Here is a 25,510-nt window from a genome sequence, read left to right as displayed (position 1 = left end):
GTAGTTGCAGTAGTAGTGATAGTAATTGTAGTAGTCATCGTCATAGTAACAGCAGCAGTAGCAGTAGTTCTAGACCATGGGGGACGGGATCTGTCTCGTCTCTAGAACCGGAGACTCTTCAGCGTCCGACACCGGCTCCTCGGGATGTTCCTCGGGCGGTTCCTCGGGGCTGCTGATGTTGTTGGCGTCTCCGGTCGATTCGTCCTGGAGGAAATAATAAAAGTTGTTCATCCAAAGCCACACACAAGAGTCTAGTTACTAAAATGTGTTTTCATGGAGGTTACCGTGACCCAGGGGTGGGACAGGACCTCTTCAGCCGTGAACCGGGCGTCGACGTTCACCTGCAGCATCTGACTGATCAGCATCTGCAACGGAAAGAAGAAAATGACTCGAGTTTAGTCCTTATACTTTACAAAATTGACCAAACTGTTCACAGATTGTGTTCAGCAAATTCAGAACAAACAGAAAATGCATCTAAAATTTGAGTTATTATCAAGCGTGTAGAGATGTAGAAAGTCTTTGGCGAGCTGCCTGTTGGAGCTCCCTGCTCTAGATCAATAAGTCTTGTTTCACTTTAAACAAAGGATGCACCTTAACCGATACAAGTGTTGGATATCGGTATTGGCTACTAATAACTGATCTGACCCAATACCCATTTTGGCTCTTACCACTTAAAAAAAAAAACATTTTCACAAACTAAATACATGTGAATATGGACATGCTGCACCACAATTTGAAGCTCAGAACCTGGAGAATCGCTGAGTTAGACCGTATGCTAATGCTAACAGGAACTTATCAAGGACTTAAACCATGATGTGCCTGTGAGATGATTTAATGTGGCCCTTTGAGGAGCATGAATTCCTGAGCGTGTGAAAAAAAAAAGTAAGTCTCTAGCCCATTCCTGTGCGGAGTTATGGATTGATAACGAAATAACCAGTTTGCTCACTCCAGCCACTAGGGGGCAGCTTAGATTTTTTTTAAAAGGAAAGAATTCCACACGTGTCCAGCAAAGGGCACTGACATCAGAGATCAGGATATACACTGCAAAAAGTAATTAACTAGATCGGTATAAACATCTCAATTTGAGCATAATAATCCAAATTTTAGTTGTTTTGACTAGTTTTTTGACTAGACTAGGGCATTTGTCCTAGATTTCACTTGTTCTGAGATGTTTCTGACTCGTTTCAATACATTTCGTCCTTATTTCAGGTCATTTTCTTTGCCAATGGGGTAAGAAAATTGGTCTTATCTCATTGGCAATTTTACTTTCTTATTTCAAGCGAGATTTGCCCTAGAACTGGTCTGAAATGTCCTCAAACAAGCAAAGTAAACTTGGTCCGATCAGGAAAAGTGTCTGAGTGAAAACCGAGAAATACAAGATACATTTCCTCAATTCAAGTCATTTAAGCCAATGCTTGATATTTACTTTTTGCAGTGTAAACAGCATATTATAGCCACGTGTTAAATGGTCAGTCTGCTCCAGGGCGGCTACAATAGTAACTTACTGCCATTGAGTGAATGAATAATGACTTTATGTAGCGCTTTGAGAAACATGTGACTCAGGCTGATAAAGCGCAATAAGTTTAAGCCGTTATGAGGCCACAGTCCTTTACAATATATGCAGCCCGTGATCCAAATGACATGGACACCCCTGCCTTTATACAATAAAATCTGCCACTGCTGGAGCGTGTGTTTGTATTTTAGTTCATGAAATGCTGTTAAAGGGGCTGGATGAAAGTTAGCCATTTTATGCTCACTACTGCCACCTCAGGTCATACGTGTAACTGCAGCTTCTATATTAAGCTCGTGCATGACGGCACTTCAGACCCGAATCAACACTTTTGAGTGACAGTGCAGGATTTTAGAGGCAGTTGTGGTGAACGTGTAATTAATTCTAACATTTTTAAACCTTGTACAGTCCCTTTAAAGAACAAATTCGACATATTTCAAATGCACAAGTTGTTCTGATCAAATCACTTCATGTTAGTTGTTGTAACTTAAAGCCGATCCTGCAGCCAAGGTGTAGAAAAGTCCAGTGATTCTTGTTTAATGTTTTTCCTTTACAGTTCAGTAACAGATGACCTATAAGTGATCATTGATCTGTAGCATCTTGTTTGTAAGAAAACATGAGACTTTATTGATCTCACTCTGGAGAAAAGAGACCATTCACTCTTTCACTCACAGCAGACACTTTAACGAAAGTCTCTTGGTATCGGTTAATATCGGATATCGGTAACCTGCAGTAATAATAACCTAAAGGGTCGTGTACCTTTGCGGGGAGGCTGATGGTGTCCCAGTCCGGAGACGGGAACTCCAGTTTTCCTCTGAGGATCTGGTCAAACAGCTCCTCCTGGACATTGTTCTCACTAAGACACATTCAAAACATTCACTTTAGGCTAAACGTTCAGAAGTCTTTGCTTTGCACTGACTTGTCTCGGATAAAAATGACTTAAAGAGGGGGTATTATGCTTTTTTCAGCCACATAGCACCAGTCTATAGCACACTACAATGATGACGAGACCGTCTGTTGGTCTGTAAATGCAGTAAATTAGAATAACTGCCTTGTATAAAATTGCTCTTTCAAAATGGCGGTTGCAAATGACTTGAAATAGGCCCCTGTCTCTTTAAGAACCTCTGACCCTTTCCGACACGCCCCCTCCACACGCTGTCTGTGGCATCACAACACTCCGCTCGTCTCCACAGTATTGAAACTACGATCGGTGCATTTTATTTTTTATTGTTGGAAAGGAGCTACTGTTTATCACTTTGTGAACAATGGCCACACAGGATATTATTTGGAGACGAACCTTCCACACCGGACGCTTGGAAGGGGCTCTTGCCTGAAAAATAACTGCTGTTTGGAGGCTATCTCTTTGCATCTGCCATGCCCTATGGATCTCTAACTATACCCCCATGGACGACACCAGGATCTGCAGGAGTCCATACGATCCAAAAGACGGACATTATCTGTGCAGGTGGACAATGTTTTTTCGAGGTTACCCGTTAGCTTGTTATAATCGACTACAGCTCATTGTTGATGAAAAGTCTGTAATAAACCACAAATGTGTAAAGCCAGGCTCATTGTGTGATCATCGTAAAGGCTGCTTCGAGTAGTTGCTGCTTTATTGACGTTATTTGTGCATAATATGCTGCCTGTTTTCAATGAATGTTGTGAAGGTGAAGATTGTTAGCTTGTCGCGGCTAATAGTGCCTTAGCTCCGGGAGAAAACCACTCGGCTACGACTCACTGTAGATGAAATGTGAGCAATAAACTACACAATCAACAAGCCAGGCTCAGTGTGTGATCATCATAAAGGCTGCTTCAAGCAGTTGCCTGTTTTAGTGGCGTTTTCAATGCATAATATGAGCTTGTATTCAGTGAATTTTCCCGTTAGCTTGTCGCGGCTAGCTTGTTAGCTCCGGGAGAAAACCACTCGGCTACGACTCACTGTAGATGAAATGTGAGCAATAAACTTCCAAATCAACAAGCCAGGCTCCGTGTGTGATCATTGTTAAACGGTTCTTTATGTGTGTGGTGGTTTTATTGACTTTATGTGTGCATATTTCTCGTTTTCACGTGATGACTCGAGGTTTAGCTTAGCATTAGCTTTCTCCGGAGGCTCTGTGCATCATCAAGGCCCAGCGCAGAATCAGACACTGAAATAAGTGTTCTTGTCACCGGTTTTAATCCTGGTTGTTTCGGTAACAGAAACACTGATGTGTGTCTTTGTAAAAGTTTCAGAACTGCTGTAACTCCGGTTCACAACACATGAAGCTAATCCTCCATGATGACTCTGTTTACATCTTAGGGCTAGACACTGCGGGGAGGGGGTTCTGCTGAGGAGCAGTGGTTGGTTACTCGGCTGGTGACGAAAGGTCGGAGGCGTATCCTGGAGGTCGAGGGCGTTTCCTGAAGGAATCAGGCGTTTTATCCCTAAAATGGCCGCCATCAGAGTTTCTACAGATTACTCGAAAATACGTGAATGTGCTAAGGCAACACTTCAGGCATGTTTTTAATGAGGGAATGACTTAATAACATGATGTAAAGCTTGAAAAAGTCCATTTTGCATAATACCCCCCCTTTAAAATGCTTGAAATATTGGGATTTGTGCTGAGTATTTCTTCCCCTGTTCTCCGTCTGGCCGTAAACACGCGTCACTGACCTCCTGAACGGGGGAAACCCACACAGCAGGATGTAGGCGATGACTCCGGCCGCCCAGATGTCCACCTTCAGCCCGTACCTGCTCCGACACACATGGTTTACACTCACAGACCCACTTCACCGTGACATAAGAGGGTTTGATTTCTGCTCTGTACCCGGTCTCTGCGATGATCTCCGGAGCGACGTACGTGGGCGTCCCGCAGACCGTGTAGAGCGGCCCCTCCACCACCGTGGCCAAACCGAAATCACCCAACTTCAGAGACTTGGTGCCGTCCGGATACTCGCAGACCTGCAACACAGAGAAACAATCAGTCTGGTGAGTCCAGTGAGTGCACAGGGTTCTTTTGGGACTCTTCCTTTGGCAGCAATTATCATGTGAAAATGGATTATATGCAAAGGGTAAAGTTAATGTCAAATATTTTAATTCATCAAGATGCCATTTTTGAGAAGAAAACAGCAAATTGTACGTTATCTCCTTTATTTGCCAAAATGTGTCAAAGAAGAATAAAAATCTTGTGTCCTTGGGCAAGACACTTCACCTACCTGCCTTCAGTGTCTGTGTACACTGGTGTATGAATGAGAGAGTGATTGGGTGACTGGTTCCTCACTGTAAAGCGCTTTAGGTCTGATTAAGGTAGAAAAGCGCTTTATAAGTTGAGTCCATTTATCATTTTCAAGTTATCCTTTTTTGTGTAAGTGCTTTTTAATTGGCTGCCCCCTCAGCTCTGTTTGGCTCCGCCCAGCCTCGCCCCGCACACCTGGGCTCTGCAGCATGGTGCAGGCCGCGCCATGGCTGCTTAGTTTTATTCATTTTTTGGGTTTTTTTGTGTTTTGCCCTGGTGGGATCGGTTTCTAACTAAAGTATAGTTTGGATGTGCACACCGGCTTCTATGGGCCCGGTCAAGGTTGGCCAGGTGCACTTTTCTGTTTGTTCTTTGGGTTTTTGGACACAGGAGGGTTTATGAAGGTTTTCAAAATGAGTTATTAAAAAAAATAAACAACAAATATAAATATTTTGAACCCTTTGTCTCCTAAGAAAAAAACTTTGGACCAAAAGCATCAAAACTTGTATCTAGTGACAGCATTAGAGGAAATTACTCGGCTATTTCAGCTCAAATAAACGTTTATGGAATAAGTGAACATTAGTTCTGTTTAGTGGTTCTATATGACAAATATTTAAGTAAAGGTACTGAAAAAAGCATTTAACAAAGTACTGGTGTAGAAAAATATGTTATCTTATTTTAGGTGCAATAAAATTTGTCATCTTTTTTGCGCAAAAATACTGATTTCATTTGCAAAAGGACAGAGGCTCCCTGCTCAAATCAAGGTCAGATTATACTTATTGCTTAAATTCTGATTATACTTATTTCAAGAAAATGTAATCATGTTTAACATTTTTTTCCCTCATAAATGTACGGCTCTTGTGACATGGACACTGTGTGACCAAACATCGCGATAAAGATAATTAACAATATATTTGTTCAGCCTGGAGTTTTGCAGAATCAAAAGCCAAAGCTGAACTAATCCTGTGTTGAGTCTTTACCAGCAGGTTTTCGGGTTTGATGTCGCGGTGCACGATGTTCATCCTGTGCAGGTACTTGACGGCCCCGGACAGGTTGAAAACCATCGCACTGGCGTCGCGCTCGCTGTACTTCGTGGACGAGGTGATGGCGTCGAACAGGTCCCCGCCCTGAAAGGACAGGAAAACTGAAGCGGACTGGACTCGACAGTGAGTTTACCTGTTGGCAGCAGACAGTCCCTACATTTAAGACGAGGCTCAAAACGTACCTCTTCAAATGAGCTTATGATCGGGTCAGTTTGGTAAAGCTCTGACCCACAGCCTGAAGAAAGCTGCCTCAGGAGGAACACTGCTGTGGGAAGTACAGTACACTGAGCGCTATCCTCTCCTTACTGCAGACTCTGTCTTATTATGACACAATATTTAATTTATCTGTAGTCTGTTCATCACTATATGGTGTATCCTGTCCCCCTCCCCCTCAGGAGTGCCTGGATAGATCGGAGGAACCCTGCACTCTGGAATCCGAGGACTGGACGGTCTGTGATCTTGTCCCATCTGCTGAGGGATCCTTCAGCCCTGGGTCTATAGCCTGTCCGTCCATGGGAGTGGATCTCTCCTTCTGTGGTTCTCCCCAAGGTTTCTCTTTTCTCCTGCTGGGTTTTTGAGTTTTTCCTTGCCGTGCTGAGAGAGCTTAATGGACATTATGTTTGCCCGGATACTTCATTCACCTGAACTTTACATTGTCATATTTATTGCTCCGTTTTATTGCCTTAATGTTCGGTGCAGCTGTGAGGCATCTTCTGTTCTGATATTGGGCCATACAAAACCATCAAACTTAAACTTGACGATGACAGTAACTTTGGGTCGTGAAGTAAAAAGAATTAAGATGAAACAGACGCACCTTGACGAGCTCCATGACCAGGAACAGCTGCGTCGGCGTCTCGTCCACTTCGATCAGCTGGATGATGCTCGGGTGTCGGACTCTCCGCAAAACGGCCACTTCGTTCTCGATAAGATGCTCCTGGAAGAAAAGTTACATTTCCTCATTATTATCACTGTACTTTGTTTAAAATGTAAAAATGTGTAGTACCTTCCCACTGCAGCGAGCCTTGTCAATGATCTTCAGAGCGTACTCCTGCCCCGTCGCTCTGTCGATTGGGAAAATACTAATAATCAATAATTATAACTAAAAGAAGAGATGTTTCTTTAAAGTAAACTTCACCTCTCGACGCACTCCTTCACCACCGCAAAGTTCCCGTCTCCGATCACTTTCCCCACTTTGTACTTCTCATTGATCATCGATGAGGAAATCAGCAGGTTTCCATTCACTGCAAAACAAAGGACAGACAGCAGGAAGTCAAGTTTAAAGCTTTGATAGTGTTTTTAATGCTTATTATAAGAGAGAGACGGGTCTGACCTTCAGCTTCAGCCTCCTCCTCCGGCTGCTCCGCTTCTCCGTTCACGTCGGTGGAGGACGAGCGTCGAGGAGAGATCTGTGCAGAGAAAGGGTTGAATTTTGATCAAATCATAAATCAAACAGACGCCATATTGTGAAGGCGAGACGCTGCAGGCGAATGGGGGAGAAAAATATTAATTTGGGCAAATCAGTTAGAAACTTTCTGTTGATTATGGACGTGAGGAAGAGGAAAACGTGCTGCAGGATTTCTGTCAATTTATGTTGAAGATAGAGCTCAGCGATAAGGACAAAAAAATGAAATAGATGTGTCGACGATTACAATTTTAATCGATTTTATTGGAAATAAACTTAAGGTCTCCTGCTCTTTCATATGAAGGAAGAAAACAGCTCCTGATCATTAATATTTAGATTCAAAATCCAGCCTACAATTATTTTAAATATTCCTTGTGTGCTCTCAAAAAGCCATGGAGTTTTCAAAAGTGTTTTAGTAAGGAGGCACCGATACCACACGCTTGTGCTCATACTCGTACTCATTCATCAGTTCCCGATTCCTTAAACCGATACCACCTGACATGTGGCCGGCGCTCCTACAGGAGCAGCTCCACTGAGGAGAGAAAAGTGGAAATCCAATATTCCACATAGAGCTGACTTTATTACAGACGACACTCCCTAAACCAGAGTCTGAGCTGGATTTAACCAGAGCTAAATGTGGTTAGTGCTGCAGCGTCTGCAGTGTTTACAACATACAGGCTAATGATGCTAATGTTGCCAACTAGCCGCTAACTCGCGGCGAACAGATCTGGTGATTCTTGCGCCGTTTTATGCCCAGGGGCTTATTCATCTGAATGAAATCTAATAATTATATTAATCACCAAGCCCTAGTTGAAGAATTGCAGATATTTTTGACAACCAAATGTCAATACCGGATAGATCCATTCAGTCTGTGGTACCTTGAGGCTGCGCCGGGACCCGGGGCTGGTCGGGGAGACGCTGCTCCTCGGCGTCTTCGCTCCGGACGGCGTCTCGTTCCCTGATTCACAAAACAAAAACATTTACAAACCTGACCTGTTACTGATCGATGAAAGATGACGTTAAATAACTTTGCACCTCCTCCGGGAGACTTGGTCCGGGACAGGCTTCTAGAGGGCGCTCTGTTCGACGTCAGGCCTGAGCCGCTGGGGATTCTGGGAGTTTTCTGCGTCACACTGGAGCGAGTCGATTTGGATTTAACCTCTGGAGTTTCAGAAGGATTTGATTCACAAAACAAATCAATTATTCATTGTCTGCAAGTTAAATCACGATTACAAAACAAATGTCACTACAACGTCATTACTCTGACTATAACAATAATTATGCCTTACACTTGTATTGCACTTTACAAGCCTGTAGTACCGAGTTTCTCAAAGCGCTATTGTCGTCATTATTCATTCACTCCGTACTTGGTGATGGTATGGTACTGTTGTAGCCACAGCTGCCCTGGGGAAGACTGACTGAAGACCAGTCTGTGCCATCGGCCCCTCTGACCACCACCAACCACCCACTACATTCACTCAGGCTTCCTGGTCCCAAACGGTCTCCCATCCCAGTACTGACCAGAGGCTGTTTCATAAAACTCGCTCAGTAAAGCTCGGCACAACAAGTCAAGCTGTGATTACTGGGCTTCACCAAAAGGACGCCGAGCTTGGCTAATGTCACTAATTCAAAACAGGTTAAACTAATTAGCACTTGGCGCGCACAGAAGCAGACCAACTCAACGATCGCAGAGTGACTGAGAAATCATGGCCAAGCGTGAACGCGCTGCATATTTCACAGGCCGCCATCTTTGTTCCACTACGTTAGCTCCAGTGCAGGACTCACATCATTGACTTTTTTTTTTTTTTTTTTGGACTGGACACCAACTGGGAAGAACTTAAAACAGCGCCCATGAATTTAAACACTTTTTACCCAGGAATTTAAACACATGATAGAAAAAAAACTGTTGACGAAGGACGCAGGTCATGAGGGCGGGGCCTGTGGGATAAGGTTCCTTTTTGATGACACATAAAGTCATTAATATGTCACAACTTTGTATTTCTCTGATGAGAAACAAAGACAATGTTGGTATAAAGTAATTGATCATGTTTTCTTTTTCACATTTTTGAGGCTAACATACATTTTGGCCAGATGATGGCGCTAATACCCTGCTTGTGTTATTTACATTGCCCATTGGTGTTGGATTCCACAAGAAGAAACATGGCTTGTGCTCCGTCTGCTCTTAGCCTGGTCCGGACCACATGACTACATTTCCATAGTAACTGAGACAGACTGACTGAGCCTGGTTTATGAAACCGAAAAGACGACACAATAAGCCAGACTTGGCCTTCACGTTGAAAGGAGCAGCTGAGGTGGCTTGAGCATCTGTTTCCGATGCCTCCTGGTCGCATGTCCTAGTGGGACAAGGCCTTGTGGAAGACCCAGGACACGCTGGTGGGACTATGTCTCCAAGCTGGCCTGGGGTCCCCCCAGAACAGCTGGAGGAGGTGTGTGTGGACCGGGAAGTCTGGGCATCTCTGCCGAGACTGCTGCCCCCGCGACCCGTCCCCGGATAAAGCGGAAAAAAATGGATGGATGGATTACCAAATAAGCCTAGTTTATAGAGTAAGCCAGCTCCATGAAACAGCCCTCAGGCCCTTCCTTAGCTTCCAAGATCTGACGGGCAGAGCAAAGACTAAAACCTGCTAAACTTGTAACCCTTTAAAGCTCTACAAACATCTCTGGGTTCTTCATAATGTGACAAATTTCAGTTTTAATCATGAATGAAAAGGATTAGTCAAATAGTGCAATGATGTTCACAAATGTTATTATTGAGCAACTCCTAAAACACAAATCACCCACTGTAATCTGTCTTAGCCCTATTTTAGATCATGTTTTAGTTTTTAGTAGCGCCGTCGCCGACTCACCGTTGACGAAGGCGGGAGTTTTTCCGCAGTGCGTGAGAACGAAGTCGTCCTGAGCGTATCGGAACTTCTCTGCGCCGCACGCCATGAACACGTCGTCATCACCGAAGAAGTCCTGCAGGCAAGTCAGCTGCAAAACACAAACAGTCCTCCTTAACCAGCACAGAGACCGTTCAAAGAGGTGCTAAAGGTCACTGTCCAAGGAAGTTCAAACACACCTCTCCAAAGTCTGACAAAAACACAAAGAAAAATGATCCAACGGTTTGTGAAAGATAAAGTGGTTTGAGTTCCTGCAGAAACGGGAGCTTTGGCCCAAATGCCAGCGTTTCTGAGCGGCAGGTCTTTATGAAACAATGGGGCAGACGACAGCTGTGCACTAATCAGCGAAACTGTGTCCGGATTAAAGTAAACTAACAGCAACAGGGAAACGAGCGGGATTAAGGGAGAGGGAGGGGAGGGGGGGGGTAGTCTGATTTAATGATGTTTAATCATATAAACAACAGAATCTGGGCATATTTAATTTGTTACGATTGGAAAACATCCCGAGAAACGGAGTAAATGAGGAGAAGTTTAGTTCAGTCACACCATCGGCCACGTAACAACGGTCAGATGTTCGATTAACTTGTTCCCATGATGACGGGCATCGACCCTGATGTTACACTGGTCACTCCTCTCTCTCGTGGTTAAATACAGAAATGCGAAGTGAGGAGAAATGCACTTTAATCCCGGAGAGGAAAGCTTTACCGCAGCAGGAAGAGAGAGACACATGGATGATTTTAAGTGGATAAATGTTGCCTCGTCAGAGCAGTAATCCAAGAGCTCATTACAAATAAACTCCTTCTTCATGTTGAAAAAGAGGAATGAAAGTAGGGCTGGGGACCGGTACATTTTTTTCAATACCAGAACTTTAAAAGGTACTTGGTTATCGATACAATACTTTTCCCGATTCATGCGTTTCCAATGACATCATGCATAGTTCTGGCGGCCATTTTGAATACCGAAGTAGACTTATGCCGTACTACAGCATGTAACAATCTCAGGATGAAAATGAAACACAACTGATTGACAGTGGCATTTTTATGCACTCGTAATCATTGCTCAAGAAGATAACAGTTAAAACACGGCCCCAGAGACGCACGTTTATGTGATATAACCAGCAAATCTCTGTGGAGCTACAGCAGGATTTACAAAAGATCTGCTTCACTCTGAAGAATAAATTAACACAGCAAAGAGGAAACAGAAAACCTCTCTCTGTGATTTTTACAGTTTGTCACGTCAGAGTCTCAGTCAGAGTCAGTGTTTAAGCTGGTCAAGACGTTAGCATGCTACCGGGTAGCAACTGTCATGGCAGTAGATGACAATTATGAACACTGAGGAAATACTACAGTAACAGCTCAGCTCTGACCTCTGTCACATGTAGTCAAGGAGTTTGGTTCAGGGTTTTCTCTTGGAGAGATCGGAGCTGGGCTGTTGAAGCTAAATGCTAACCAGTAGCATGCTAACGTCTTGAGCATCTTAAACACTGACTCACTGGTTTCATAAACGTGCGTCTCTGGGGCCGTGTTTTAACGTTATCATCTTGAGCAATCATTACGTAAATAAAAATTCCACTGTCAATCAATCTGTCTTCCATTTATAACCTGAGTAGAGATATTGTTACATGTTGTAGTATTGCATAATTGTACTTCGGTATTCAAAATGGCCACCATTTTCGTCCCAAATTTTATACCCAATTTGCCCAAAATGTTTTTCAAAATAGTCACTTTCGATATTTTTATCATTTCAATACCAGTAGTACCTTAACCTTTTCTTCTAAACCAAACTGGTATCGTTTAAAGGGACAGGATGCAAGTTGGTCATTTTATACTCACTACTGCCACCTCAGGTCTTACGTGCTCATGAGCTCATTCTACACATTAGGACATTGTGAAACATGTAGGGGGAGGAGAATACATAATTTAAACATTCCAACGCCACCTTATGTCCACTCTCACCTGCTTCCCGTCCAGCGTGTACAGCCTCTTGACGGATCCCGAGTCCAGCTTTATCGCCTCCGTGATGTCGGCCAGAACCTGCTCGAACGAATGCGCCGTCTTCTTGTTGAGCAGGATCCTCACGGCCTTGCGGGGCTTCACGCCGCTGCGGATCACCGTCACCAGTTTGGGTTTGATGAAGTCCTTGCTCTCGCGGCCCTCGCGGCCCTCCCTGCCCTCGCGGCCCTCGACCCGCTCCTTGGGGCCCGAGGCGGGGGCAGCGGGGGCGGAAGCTGCGGCGGTGGTGGCGGCGCCCCCTGCGGACTGAGCGGAGGAGCGACCGGAGACAGAAGAGGCGCCCGGTCTCCAGCTCGGGCCGATGGAGATCTTTGTGTAGTCCACTTTACGGTAGGGCTCGTTGGAGGCGCAGACGTAGCATTCACCTGCAGGGACATCATTTCATTCAATTCAATTCCAACAAAATCATAAGACATTTGCTTGTTCATCAATTTAAATCTTAGAAAATACTAATCCAGGACGAAAACAAGACCAAAATGGGCTAAATCATGAGTAATACTGAACTTTAAAGCACATTTTTAAGGTTTTGTGGTACTGTGGCTTCTTGAGATATGGATGTTGCGTCACCTGATGTTCTGATGAACGTTTATATCAGAACAAGCAACACCTCAGGGTCGAGGTTTCGTCTGAAAAGGGACGGCAGCTTTTGAGCTAAAGACATTTGAGACCCACACATTTCTTCTGAAACACTGATAATGACCAAGAGCTCCCCACACCTGCAGCACAGCAGAGGCATCATGAGAGGAGCTACAGGAAACAAATAAGGGACAAAGGAGGAGGTATCCGGACAAGAGCTAAGCCACTAATGCCTTCTGTCCCTACTATTGTTCTAGCTAATGGACGTTCACTGGAGAATTAAACAAAATAACTGCTAAGCTGTTCCTAGAAGATGGTGAAAGACTGTTGTGGCGCGGAGGGAGCTGCGCAGGAGGAAGAGGAAGGAGGAGGTGGAGCTGACCAGTGCAGGACACCACGCTCTGAAACAGGATGAACCCAGGAGGAGCTGCACCGTTTTAGAGGATCAGAGGAGACTGAAGACAGCCAGGTTTCCTCTTCCTCCAAAAACATGCGGGTCTGGTTTGGCCCACAGTGACGGCTCAGTCACAGTGGCTCAAGACTAACACCTGAACACAGTTTCGTTGTACAATGACAAATAAAGTATGTACTTATTATTTACAAGTTCATTCCACAACTTTAAACTACTGACCATTATACATGTGCTCTTTTTTCAACTTGAAAATTTGCACTGCCCTCTTCAATATTGTGCATTCTCCCTTTCTACATTTTCAAGAAGCACTTTGTAGTGATATTGCACAATGTTGTGTGTTACAGGTCAAATGCTTTTATTTGCCTTTATTCAAACAAAATGATTACATAAAAGTAGGTTTAAAACAAAGCGACTGACCCGAGGTCATTTTGGAACAGCTTTGTGCAGCTTTAAGCAATAATGTTTGTTGTAGGTCAAAAATGCCCAAACTCAAACCCGCCTGGACCCGAACTTTGGACGTGACCGTGAATCCCCCAGTGGATCGGCAGCGAGGTCTCTGTCTCTGCAGCAGAGTCGCCCTTTGCACCAGGTCAGTGTAAGTGCTGAGCAAAGAGGAGAAGCACTGGAAACACTGAGTCAGTTACATACAGGCTTCTATTCAGGAGACAAAATGTTCTTCAGGGTAAGATTCAATTAAGTGCATTCTTTTCAGGACAGGAATTATTATTAGATTTAATAAAGGCTTAATCTTTCAACTGTTTGAGGAAAGACTCATCCACAGTCCTTAAGAGAGGAGATCCACATCAAGCCCTTCATCAAGTCTGAGCAGTAAAAATTGTTGAGCATATCAGGGCTGAACGATATGGACAAAATTTCATATCTCGATATTCATGTCAGATATCGATACGATATGACTATGGGTTTGGTGAAAACCAAGCATTTTTCAGAAAAATAAAAACATAATAAAGAGTGCAGTTTTATTGATGAAAATCTATATCGTTTATATCTTGCTTTTTTGATTTGTAATATTTTGAATGTTCATATCTTTCTTTTGCGACACTGATATCTTGAATGTTCATATCTCGATATATCTTCCAGCCCTAGAGCAAATACAGCTGTACAGATCTCCTTTCCATTAATCTCTCCCCACTTTTACCCAAATCTGAACCAAAAAAAGTCAAAAAGCAATGACAACGCAGCAACAATGGGCGGAAAAAGATCCATTTAGATGAGTTTTTGTGACAGGGTAGCCCTTTGCGCTCCTGCACGTAGTGGCTGATGAGGTGAGAGGGCGCACTATAAAAAGGAGCTACGCAGCCCGACCTCTCTGACGTCACCCGCTGCCTGGCTGAACACAGGAAGCAAGGGCTTCCACTGTTTAGGCCGGCTACTTTGGGCCAAACATGCGCTTCAGTGGCCGAATTTGTGCGCGGAAAGCCAGCAATTCAATAACGCTTTCGGTGAGTTAAAGCAGTACTAAGTAACGTGTTTACCTTAATAAATCCTTTCCATAGTCCCTGTGGGGGTAATACAAGTGTTTATGGGATGATTGGAGGGTCTTTCATCTCCCCCTGGTGTCTCCCTGGTTTGCAACTTGACTGCCACCGGTGCGGAGAAAGCAATACATACTAATGGAATCACGAAGAAGCAGCTAACATGCTAACGGCAAAGCTAACTGCGGGCTAACGTCACTTTAAACAGTATTTACAGCCAGGTTTGAGTGAAAAAAAATATTTCCATTGTATAATTGGATGCACAATATCCCTCTCTCCCTTCGCCTTTCCTGTCAGCGTAGTATTTACTCTCCAAGACAATTAATAAGTTAAAAAATCGTAACTTGCTACGACACCTGCAGTTGCGCTTATGGCCTCTAGGGGGAAGAGTTACTTAGTACTGCTTTAAGTGACAACATCTTTTACTTTTAGTTACATGTTAGTCTAAAACCTGGTTGTTTTTAGCGCGGGGTCCAGTGCGCGTCCTGCTCTCCGGGTGCGGTCACCATGGGGGAGGGTCGCAGCCCTGTGTCACGCAGGTGTGCGTAATGTGAGCGCTTCGCTTTTATCCCACGGTACGTTGTTACAGACGTTTCACAAACCCTATGTAGCCTTCGAATTTATGTTAAACTAAAACTTAACCTTGTCAAACAGGGTCCTTCCTTCCTTCTGAGCAAATGCAAGTCTGTTCGTCGCTATGTTGATTCCCCATCGCAACCCTGCACATCCCAAATTCAGAGACCTCTTTGATAGCAGTGGTCTGTTCGGGCCGAGGGCTTCGGACTCACACCGCCCCTCGTCAGTCCCCTCATCCATTGCTGAACCGTCACTCCAGGTAAAAGGTGTGACGGACACGTGGGGCTGCTGAATCTGGGCCGCCAGCCGTTCCACAAGGACTTGACTATGGGTTTTCTTTGTTTTTGTTTTGTATTTTAATTTCAACTTGTTTTATATTTGCACAACTCATGTAACCTGCTCTTAACTCAAATGAACTAAAAATATATTTAAATCCAAAGTAATAAAAACAATATATTTTCTTATTAACCTGTCTCTGTCCTGCCTAGTCCAACGAACCTGTGTGACCTTAGCGTGGGGGTAAAGTCAATACTGGGTTCTCTGACCCACAATTCAGAGTGGCGTTGTGATCACTGTAAAGCAATGCAGTTAACAAGTGGGCTACTGCCTCGGTCTGCTACATTTTGTAGGTCTTAGCTTTCAAATGAGACATTACACTGGCCTATTTTAGATTTGGGCAAAGCTGAACAGGAGCCGTTGCTTGACAAGTTTCCTGGACAGAACTGAATGTCCTCATGTCTCGGTAATGTCTTATATCTATAATCTGCTAATCCTGTAGTTTAAACCTCTACAAACTTGTCCTTGGGAGCTTGGAAAACAGTATTTTCAGACATTTTAATCTGAGCCCCATCGAGCAGCATTTCAGTGAATAAACGTGCGAATAAATGAAAGTTTGACATTCAGTAAACCTGATGGAAGCGTCCTTCTCTGTGAAACCCTGTGCAGCGCGTCTCTCCTGCACTTCCTGTTTTACCTTATATGGCTAAAACCGGCTCCATCTCTACCTCCGCACACACCTTCTCTCTCTCTCTCTCTCCCTCCTGACCTTGTCTCATTGTGCAGCTCTCACTCTGACGTTTGCAGAGAACGGACAGGACGCACAGACAGTTATTTAACACATTAGAAAACACGGCCTGACACCGACGGCACGGCTTTTGGGGATTTTCTTCCACAGTCGGGCCTCAGTGACCTTGACTGATGTAGGTTTTAGAGGTGATCTCCAATGTCAAGAAATATTGGGGGGAGGGGAATTTTATAAAAATAGGGGAGAAATGTGTAAAAAAAATAAGAATAATAATTTCTGATGGTTGGCAAAAATAACACACAGATTTTCATTTTTGTAAATTTCGCCCTAATAGGAATCTGCTGGTTATAAAAAGGGGTTATCGATAATATTCAATTTACTACATTTAATGAGCAAAGGTAAAACAAAAAGCACTTTGTTTAGTTGATGTTAGAAATAGCAAGCATGGGGCAGTTGGGGCAGTGAGTTTCAGACAATGGGCGAGGAAAGCCTTTGGTCCACATGGCGGGAGCTGACGTTCCTGTAATACCACCCCCTGGTGGCCGGGATGACTCCAAAAGACACTTCTTAAAATGGATTTCAATGGTGACTTGACACCTTCCAAACTGCAGCTTAAACAGTTCACCGTTTTTCCATAATGAAATATGTTCGTACCTGAGTTTAGACGAGTCGATACGTACCTGTCTGGTCTTGGGACAGGTACACATCAACTCGTCTGGCCCCAAAAGGTTTTGCCCTTGTTGTTTTTTCAGAAAATTGCTGTGACCCATGTTGCACGGCTGGGCTCGGCGTCATATTTTTAACTACGCTGGGTTTTGTGCTGTAGAATTAAAAAGTTTATGTCTGAGACTTTGATGGAGGAGGCCCGTTGCTGCTCAGCCAGCCACATGGGGGTGGACTTTCTTTCTTTTCTCTTTGTTCTTTTTTGGAGCATGCTCTTTCGGAGAATGAGCATGGATTTTCTCTGGAATGGAATCATTTAAGTAAATTGGGAGGAGTGAGCACAAGACGTCTGTCAATATGGCGTTTCTGGTTCCAGAGTGTGAGGGCAGTGCTGGAGAAGGCTCAGTCTCCCTTTTACATTAATGAAATTCTTTTGTAAGCCCCACAATGAAGCATTTATGGAGAGCCTGTTGTGTTTTCTTTTATTTGCTGGTTCAAGACAATCCGAGTGGTAAAACTTTATTGGAGTTCAGTTAAGAGTCTGTTTTCTGTGACCAGTAGATCTCCAGGAAAGCCAACACAATTCTAGCTTCACCCGAGCCTTTATATACCTTTTCTACCTCTGTAATCTCCTCCTGGAACCGCCACCTCAACGTGGTGGAGGGTTTGAGCACCTGAATGATCCTGGAGCTCTGTTGTCGGGGGCTTCGTGCCCCTGGTAGGGTCTCCCATGGCAAACAGGTCCTATAGGTGACGGGTCAGACAAAGAGCAGTACAGGAGTGCCTTATGAGAGACCAACAGGCCGTCCTTCTGTGGACCCACCACCTGCAGGAGGAGCCATAAGGGGCTGGTGCAGTGTGACCCGGCGACCGAACGACCGGATGTCTGTAATCTAAGGTTGTCTCTTGCCTGTTGCTCTATGTAGATTGTCATCAATGAGTGAGTTTGGTTTCTTGGTTGTGTGGTAGATCTTTGTGTTTCTTGAGGCCGTTCTGAAGGAATTGCCCCATGGGATGAACAAAGTCGTCAGAATCGGTTTCCTGTCGGCTTCAAATCTAGAGAAGAGATCCCAGTTTCACAACAAATCAATACTAATGGCGTTGGTGCTGAAAACAGAACCTCTTTGTTTTCTCTCGTTGGGCAAAGGCACGGACGTCAAGACGAAGTTCAGGATAATTGCTCCACACAGTTCTCCAAATGGACTGTCCTCGAGGAAAAGCGACTCAGCGGCTCGTCTTCCTTTTGCCACTACAAATATTAATCGAAGTGTGAAATATTGGAGTCCAGCCACAGCCGCGCTCTTTCATCATCCTCCCCATTGGATCAAAGTCACAAAGTCACAGCTCTCCTCTTCAAGCCGCCACACAGTGCAGCCCATCGTAGCTCGAGAGGAGGTTGTGGTTCTTCCCGTCTGCTCTCTTTAGTGGACATTACGAGTGGAGCTGTGTCAGTGTTAATGGAGGCTGATATGAGCCAGAGCGCTGGAACTCCGGCTAAATAACATTACCGTCTGATGGAACCGAGACATTCATCAAAACGGACGTGAACGAGGCGAGCTAACGAGGCGGGGAAGAGGAGAGCGGCCCGAGAAATGTGCTTTAAGTTGGGACATGAGTTGGAAAGCCATCAGCGGACGGTGTTAGGGAGAATACTTTGAAATCATATTTAGTTACAGAAGACTGAATACTGCACCGGTACATTAGACAGGCTGATTTACCTTCAGATTTAGAGCAGACTGTTTCTGTTGAGGCGACTGCAGATGTTTTACCATTCTGTATTTACAAGTGCCGTTCTTTATGGCGTGGTGTGTTGGGGAGAGGGGCTGAAAGCTGCAGACTCCAGCAGACTGAATAAGCTGATTAAAAAAGGCTGGATGAGCCCTTGGTCTGGTGTTGGAAACTGTCAGAGAAATGGCGGGACAGGAGGATGCTCAGGAAACTGCCCAACATCCAGGGCGACCCATCCCACCCTTTACAGGAGACTGAGGATGCCACGCTGCAGCACAGAGTGCCACAGGAGGTCCTTTTGACCGACTGTTCAACTGTTCCTTCTTCAATAAGGGACATGAGTCACAGTTTGCACTTCCTCTTGTTTAGTTTTGTTCTGCAAAATGTATATATTTATAAATATTTTACTTGGATTAATGGTTAGCGGTCCTGTTTGACAGCTAGAAGGTCTCGGGGAGAACATGCAAACTCAAAAAGTCACCAGTCCTTGTTCACAGTTGGAGACAAACACATTTCTGACCCTTGAAGGCGACGGATGGAAGGTTGGGCGCATAGATATAAAATAAGCTACAACGAAGTCCACGGTCTAAAACTATGGCCTCACGTTGCCGACATGTCAGAATATTTAAACAGGGGGGAGAAATCGCTCTCCACCGGATTCGTAATGAAACATAAATCTATCCATCCATTTTCTTCTGCTTTATCCGGGGCCGGGTCGCGGGGGCAGCAGTCTCAGCAGAGATGCCCAGACTTCCCGATCCACACACACCTCCTCCAGCTGTTCTGACCCCGAGGCGACACCAGGCCAGCTCGGAGACATAGTCCCACCACCGTGTCCTGGGTCTTCCATGAGACCTTAAATAAAAGTCGCTAAAAGTCGAGACAGGTGCTCGTCATATAATTAGAAAATCATGAAAAAGTGCATTTACTTCTGTTATTTAACTTACAATGTGAAACTATTATATGATATAGACTCATTACATGCAAAGTAACATATGTCAAGCCTTTGTTATAACGTTAATATTCAAATTTTCTGAAAAACTAACAAATAAAGGCTATACATATCTCACTTTGTATGTAATGATGATGATAATAATAATGATATTCTAATATGACGAGCACCTGTATTGAACATATTCACAGTTGATTCCTGGACGATTTTGAATGATTTATAAAGTGACAGTGTCATTGTCGGTCTGTTCCTCTGTCCTCTACAGAGCAGCTGCCCTGAGCCTCGGTCTCTTCCCTCTGTGATTTGAACAAATACATTTGTGCAAGAAACGTCGCTTAAGACTTAAAGTCTTTAAAGCAAAGCCTGTGAGCCGTATGATTCACTGTTAAGGCTCGATATACTTCAGTGTCCACCGTCCAGGGCGTCCAAAGGTTGTTTTGTAGGCGAAATTTAGGACCCGATTGACCCACGTATGCGCAGTCGAGACGGCACTTCGCTGAGAAACCACTGAAACCTTAAATATAGTTTAAAATCATGCCTGCATCATAGACTTTAGATAAATCTTAGCAACAACTCGAAAGCACTTGGCTCTATTTATGAAGCTCTTATCTCTGTGATGAAATACTACTGGACATTAAAACTCCATTGAAGGACAGGAAGTGCCCGCTGTCCAATCAGAGGAGGCTTTAATCGTCTTATCCCGAGTCCGGTTTTAGCTCCAGTATCGATCTGTGCTGTTGATGCACTCGGGTAAATAATTAAAACAATCTGAGCGACACAGATGGACAGAGGAGATGAGGAGGAAGCGCCAAGAAACAATAGAGTCTGTTATAACTCAGTGAGAGGCCGTTGTACGACTTTGTCCACAGTGTCGGCTCAAAGGACGCCAGTTTCAAAGACAATAGAGCTGCAGTAATGTTACTGATCAATCCCGATTTTTGATTCAATAGATGAGATAAGATTTTCTATATTAAAACTAAATAAATGCAGCGGATTCATGAACTTAGACATAACTTTTAAACAAACCTCAGCTTAAACAATAACAAACATTTTCCTCCTGTTTCATTAAGTCTCATCCATCCACTTGGTAGACAGCGTTTCAGTCTGCACTTTGACCTTCCTGTGCGCGGCTTCAAAGCCCGGCTCCAGAGAGTTTCTAAAAATCACTATGTAAAACATTGGCATTTGCAGACATTAGCTCTTTACTTAAGGCCAAGTTATACTTTATTAATCCCCGTAGGGAAATTCATTCTCTGCATTTGAACCATCCTCACTGTCGCTGAGGTGACCTGTAGGAGCAGTGAGCTCTAGCGTGGGCCGGCACTCGGGGACCCATCTCCATGACATGAAGCCAGGCAGGTGGTCAGAAACACCTGGCTGGAGGATTCACCTATTGTACATGTTCTTAGTGGTGGAAACCGGAGTATCCGGAGGAAACCTACACAGACACGGGGAGAACATGCAAACTCCACACAGAAAGGCCCCGTCCCAGGTGGGAATGGAACCTGGACCTTCTAGCTGTGAAGCGCTAACCGCTGTACTACCTTGCCGCCCACTTTAGGCGACAATGTTGAGGTTCAGCCCGGCCTCCACGATGCAAACTTGCCTCTAGAGCCTGAGCTCTGTGGAGGCTCCGCCCACCCCGTGAGTGCGGGGCTTCCTGTTCCCACTTACCTGCCACCTTAGGGTTAACAATTATTTACATCCAATTCTCAAAGCATATTGACTGGAGAGCTTACAGCCTATATGCCAGTGTGATACCTCATTTGAAAGCCATGACCTTCTAGTTTCTAAAAGTGTATGTGAGATCTGTGTGAGTGAAACACAACTTACATTACATTTGCTGTTAATTACATCCTGTTTACCTAACCATCCATCCACCCATCCACCCATCCAAACTGGAGAAAATGTGCTTGCTTCAGACGGGGGTTAAATGGATAAGCGTCACTCGCCCATTACTACCAATCTCATCCACATTCTACAAGCTCAGTTAGCATTAGTTAGCATTAGCAGCTCACCCTCCACGAGCTCGTCCATGCTGCTGATCTTCTTGGACCCGTCGATGGTGTAGATGTTCCTCACGCCCTGGGGCAGGTGCAGATTATCCGCCAGCGACTTGGTGAGCTCCATCAGCAGCCCGTCGTACGAGCGCAGCCGGTCGCTGGACACGGCGTACACCAGCCCTTTGAAGTAGCGGTCGCCGTTCCGGTAGAAGCGCACCTTCTTGGCGCGCTTCTCCGACGTGAGCGCCTGCAGGGTGCGCGTGCGGTAGTAGCTGCAGTTGGTGCTGTGGGCCGGGCTCGGGACCAGGCTGCTGCCCCGCGAGCTGGGCCCGGACCCGCCGGCCGAGTCATCGCGCTTGGTCCGGGTCGAGCGGCCGCGCCGGACTTTGTCGCGCTCGTCGAAATGCTCCAGCTCCAGGGTTTTGCTCAGCGACATGACGGCGAAGTGATGCGGAAACGGGCTCGAGACGCGGACACTGCTACATTAGAGAAACACCGATACGACCGGGAGAAGGAGGGGTTTGGAGGTCAGGCTTTCCTTGTCCTGTACCTAAGACGATTTTCCAGTAAATTTAGAAGAGAAAGGAGTATGTCAAGTCTCCAGAAATGGCTAGATCAAATGGTAAGCTTTTATGGATTCCTAATGTCTTTAACCCAAGTCTCCAAAAATGGTGAGCTTTTATGAACTCCTAATGTCTTTGCAGATGGCAGAAAGCAGAAGAACGGATCCTTCAAGATAAATTGGTTTGGCTCAAAGTTCAGAACTCCTTTGCCGATTTCCGGACAGAATTATGAGTCTCCAAAGTCTCCAAAAATGGAAGGCTACTTCACAAAAACCTTACTATCCAAAAAAGTGAGTTATAAATTCCTAATGTGTGCAAGAACAGAATAAAAAAGTTTTTAAAAAATCCAGTGTGGGCTACTTTCCCTTCCCCTCGGTTGGCAGCGTTGGTAGATATTGGCAAAAATATTCCCGTGAGTGTTTGGAAGATGTCGAAATTCCCGTTGTGCAAAATTGATGCTTCTCGCTCTGTCGATACAAGCAATAAAATCTAATCTAGTCACTTTCCTTCATATGTTCAAACATCTAGGTCCAAAAAAGAACTTTCAAAAATCCTCCACAGTTTCCTTAAGTAATGATGGTCCACGTTCAGTCCGTTGGCAGCGTTTCAATCGTTGGCACTTCAAAAACAACCTGTACTTTCTAAATACTTATTTGGCAACAATGGGTAGGTCTTTATAGGTGCAAAGGAATGACAGGGATGTGACTTCTAGCTTGTATTAGTGGAGTCTTGAGTGTCCTCGAGGCAGGTCAGCAGGTGATTTAAAAGGCGCGTCGGTCCCAAATGTCCAGCGTTCAGGACGTTGCTTCATCCGTCACTGAAAAACATGAGAGAAAAGTGGTTAGAAAAGGGAAGGAGCCACATGAGGAACCTGAACTGTGTCACTGGGCCGCGCAAAGAGGATGTGAAAAAGACAACGTGAAGTTCATTCTGATCAACATTCTCAATAGTTCAGGGTTTCCCGTAGCGATTTCCTGTAAATATTAAGCAATATCAAGATATATCAGGTCTAAAGCAGAACTAAACCAAAAACAGATCTAATACAAACACAGGCTCAGCTGCGTTTACTCAAACTTTCACTTTTGAAGAAACAAAGGGACTGGAGATGTAGATTAGCCGCAAAGGCAATAATCTCATATATTTACATGCCCAATGTTCATTAATCTCTTAGGCCACGCCGTAACAAAGTGCATTTTCTCCAGTTCAGCTTTACCCAAATCTACAAGGTTGCAGCCTACAGGTCATGTGAAAGCGAAGACCTACAAAACTGATCTGAAAAGATCTTTTTTTCTTGCGTTTTTACCGTGTTGTTGTGATCTTTTTTGACATTTCTTTTTATTGCTTTTTTGTGGCTACTTTGTGGCTCTGTCCTGGCTCTGTCCCGGCTCTGTCCCGGCTCTGTCCCGGCTCTGTCCCGGCTCTGTCCCGGCTCTGTCCCGGCTCTGTCCCGGCTCTGTCCAGGCTCTTTTTGTGGCTCTTTTTTGTGGTCACGCTTTTGTTGTGCATTTTCATCCTCATTCTCGGATCATTTTTGTTGCCACTGAGCTTTTATATTTGGGTAAAGCCAAGCTGGAGAAAATGTGCTCGGTTCAGGTGTGGTTAAGAGATGAACATACATTGTCCCTTCACTAATAAAAACAAATACTAACACTAGTGGGAAATATCACAGGCAGTCAAAAGGAGCAGATCCACCTACTAATCTATAATAGGTGGTATAGTATAATTCGACTCTTAAGATGATTATACTTCCTGTCTTCAGTCCTGATCCTTCATGTAGCTTTATAAAAGTGTATTCTGCTTGATACTTGACGTCGCTTGAAAGGGATTTGCATAACTATTTGCAAGTCTTTGAATAGGGAAATAACAATAGATAATCCTGGAACAAGAACAAGAGCTAAAGTAGTGCAAGGTTTTATCAGGCCACAAGTCAAAAGTAAAGAGTTTTTTGCACACTTTTAACGACAGCAGCAGAAGAAGCAGCATTTAGCATCTATTGTTCGGCCTGGAAATCTGAGACGGTAAAAGTAGTAGGCGCAGTAACATTAGCAGAAGTGCAGTATTACGACAGAGTAGAGTAGACCTATAACGTTTTACTACATAATAAACACGAGTGCTTTTACCCCTGAGCTTTTCCTGTTCCTCCTAAAGTGACAACAACCTTTGAGTCAGTTTATTTCTATTCGATTTGCTCATTTGAGGAGCTAAATCTGTCCCCTTTATATTGAATTAATCGCGAGCTGCCCGTCGTTTGCCAGGCAGGCGGTGACTTCTGTGTAATTGTCACAGTTCTGGGCATAAGCTGCAGTAACTGAGGCGTGCAGGAACGTGACGAGGCGCGTTTTAGAGAAATGAATCCCCTCGAGGCTCGGCGATGTTTCTGCCTGTGGGGACGTTAAACAGACGAGAAAAACACAAAACGAGGATCAAACCAGGGCGAAAATGGAGCTGAATCTGGACAATCCTGAATGGAATCTGCACATATTCCAGATCTTTATTTCTCCAATGAACTCAGGCAGAAAAATTGTTGAGAAATGTCTAAGAAATCCAGCTTTAACCCCTTAATTCCCACCTGAACCGAGCACATTTTCTCCCGTTTGGCTTTACCCCAGTCCAAAAGCTTCTGGGAAAAAGGTGTGGAAATAGCGACAGAACTGAGACAAAAACGATGATGAAGATGTGACAAAAAAGTGAGAAAACTTTGACAAAAAATTGACAAAAAATGACAAAAATGTGACAAAAAATGACCAAAAAATGATTATAAAATTACAATAAATGCAACAAAAAATGACAAAAAAAATATTTAAAAATGACAATGCGACACAAATGTGACAAAAATGTGACAAAAAATGTGACAAAAAATGTGACAAAAAATGTGACAAAAAATGTGACAAAAAATGTGACAAAAAATGTGACCAAAAAAATGATTAAAAAAAGGACAATAAATGTGAGAAAAAGTGACAAAAAAAGATTAGAAAATGGACAATAAATGTGACAAAAATGTGACAAAAATGTGACAAAAAACCCCCAAAAAAATGACAAAAAATGACCAAAAAATGATTTTAAAAGATTTAAAAATGACAATAAATGTGACAAAAATGTGACAAAAATGTGACAAAAAAATGATTAAAAAAATGACAATAAATGTGACAAAAATGTGACAAAAAATGACAAAAAATTGATTAAAAAAAATTACAAAAAAGCTACAAAATGAGTTGAAAAACCCCCAAAAAAGATGGAAAAAAATCTGATGACGTGAGGAAAAAGATCCATTTAGATGAGTTTTGTAGGTCTTAGCTTTCAAATGAGGTGTTACACTGGCCCACAGGATTTGGGTAAAGCTGACTCCAGTGTAATACCTTTTAATGTCACATTTAGTGACTTTTCGGCATCATTTTCACACCTGGATCGGCCACACAGTCCAGATCTTTAACCCCA

At 44.0% G+C, this 25,510-nt stretch overlaps 1 protein-coding gene across 1 annotated transcript; it reads right to left on the bottom strand.

The window, feature by feature from the left end:
• LOC306980492 (serine/threonine-protein kinase DCLK2-like) lies at positions 1 to 21,963 on the bottom strand. Its single transcript, XM_079579898.1, has 15 exons — positions 21,528 to 21,963; positions 12,029 to 12,450; positions 10,038 to 10,164; positions 8,206 to 8,331; positions 8,049 to 8,128; positions 7,099 to 7,174; positions 6,904 to 7,009; positions 6,772 to 6,829; positions 6,583 to 6,702; positions 5,706 to 5,852; positions 4,318 to 4,451; positions 4,164 to 4,241; positions 2,270 to 2,366; positions 285 to 365; positions 1 to 204 (listed from the first exon to the last, which is right to left on the bottom strand). The coding sequence occupies exons 1-15, from the start codon at positions 21,946 to 21,948 to the stop codon at positions 70 to 72; spliced, it is 2,208 nt and encodes a 735-aa protein (XP_079436024.1). The 5' UTR covers positions 21,949 to 21,963; the 3' UTR covers positions 1 to 69.
• Positions 21,964 to 25,510: the final 3,547 nt, after the last annotated feature.

Source organism: Gobius niger (genome assembly GCF_951799975.1).
Source record: "Gobius niger genome assembly, chromosome: 21".
Taxonomy (NCBI): Eukaryota; Metazoa; Chordata; class Actinopteri; order Gobiiformes; family Gobiidae; genus Gobius; species Gobius niger.
The sequence above is the reverse complement of the archived record's forward strand: the minus strand, read 5'-3'. Positions and strand labels throughout refer to the sequence as shown.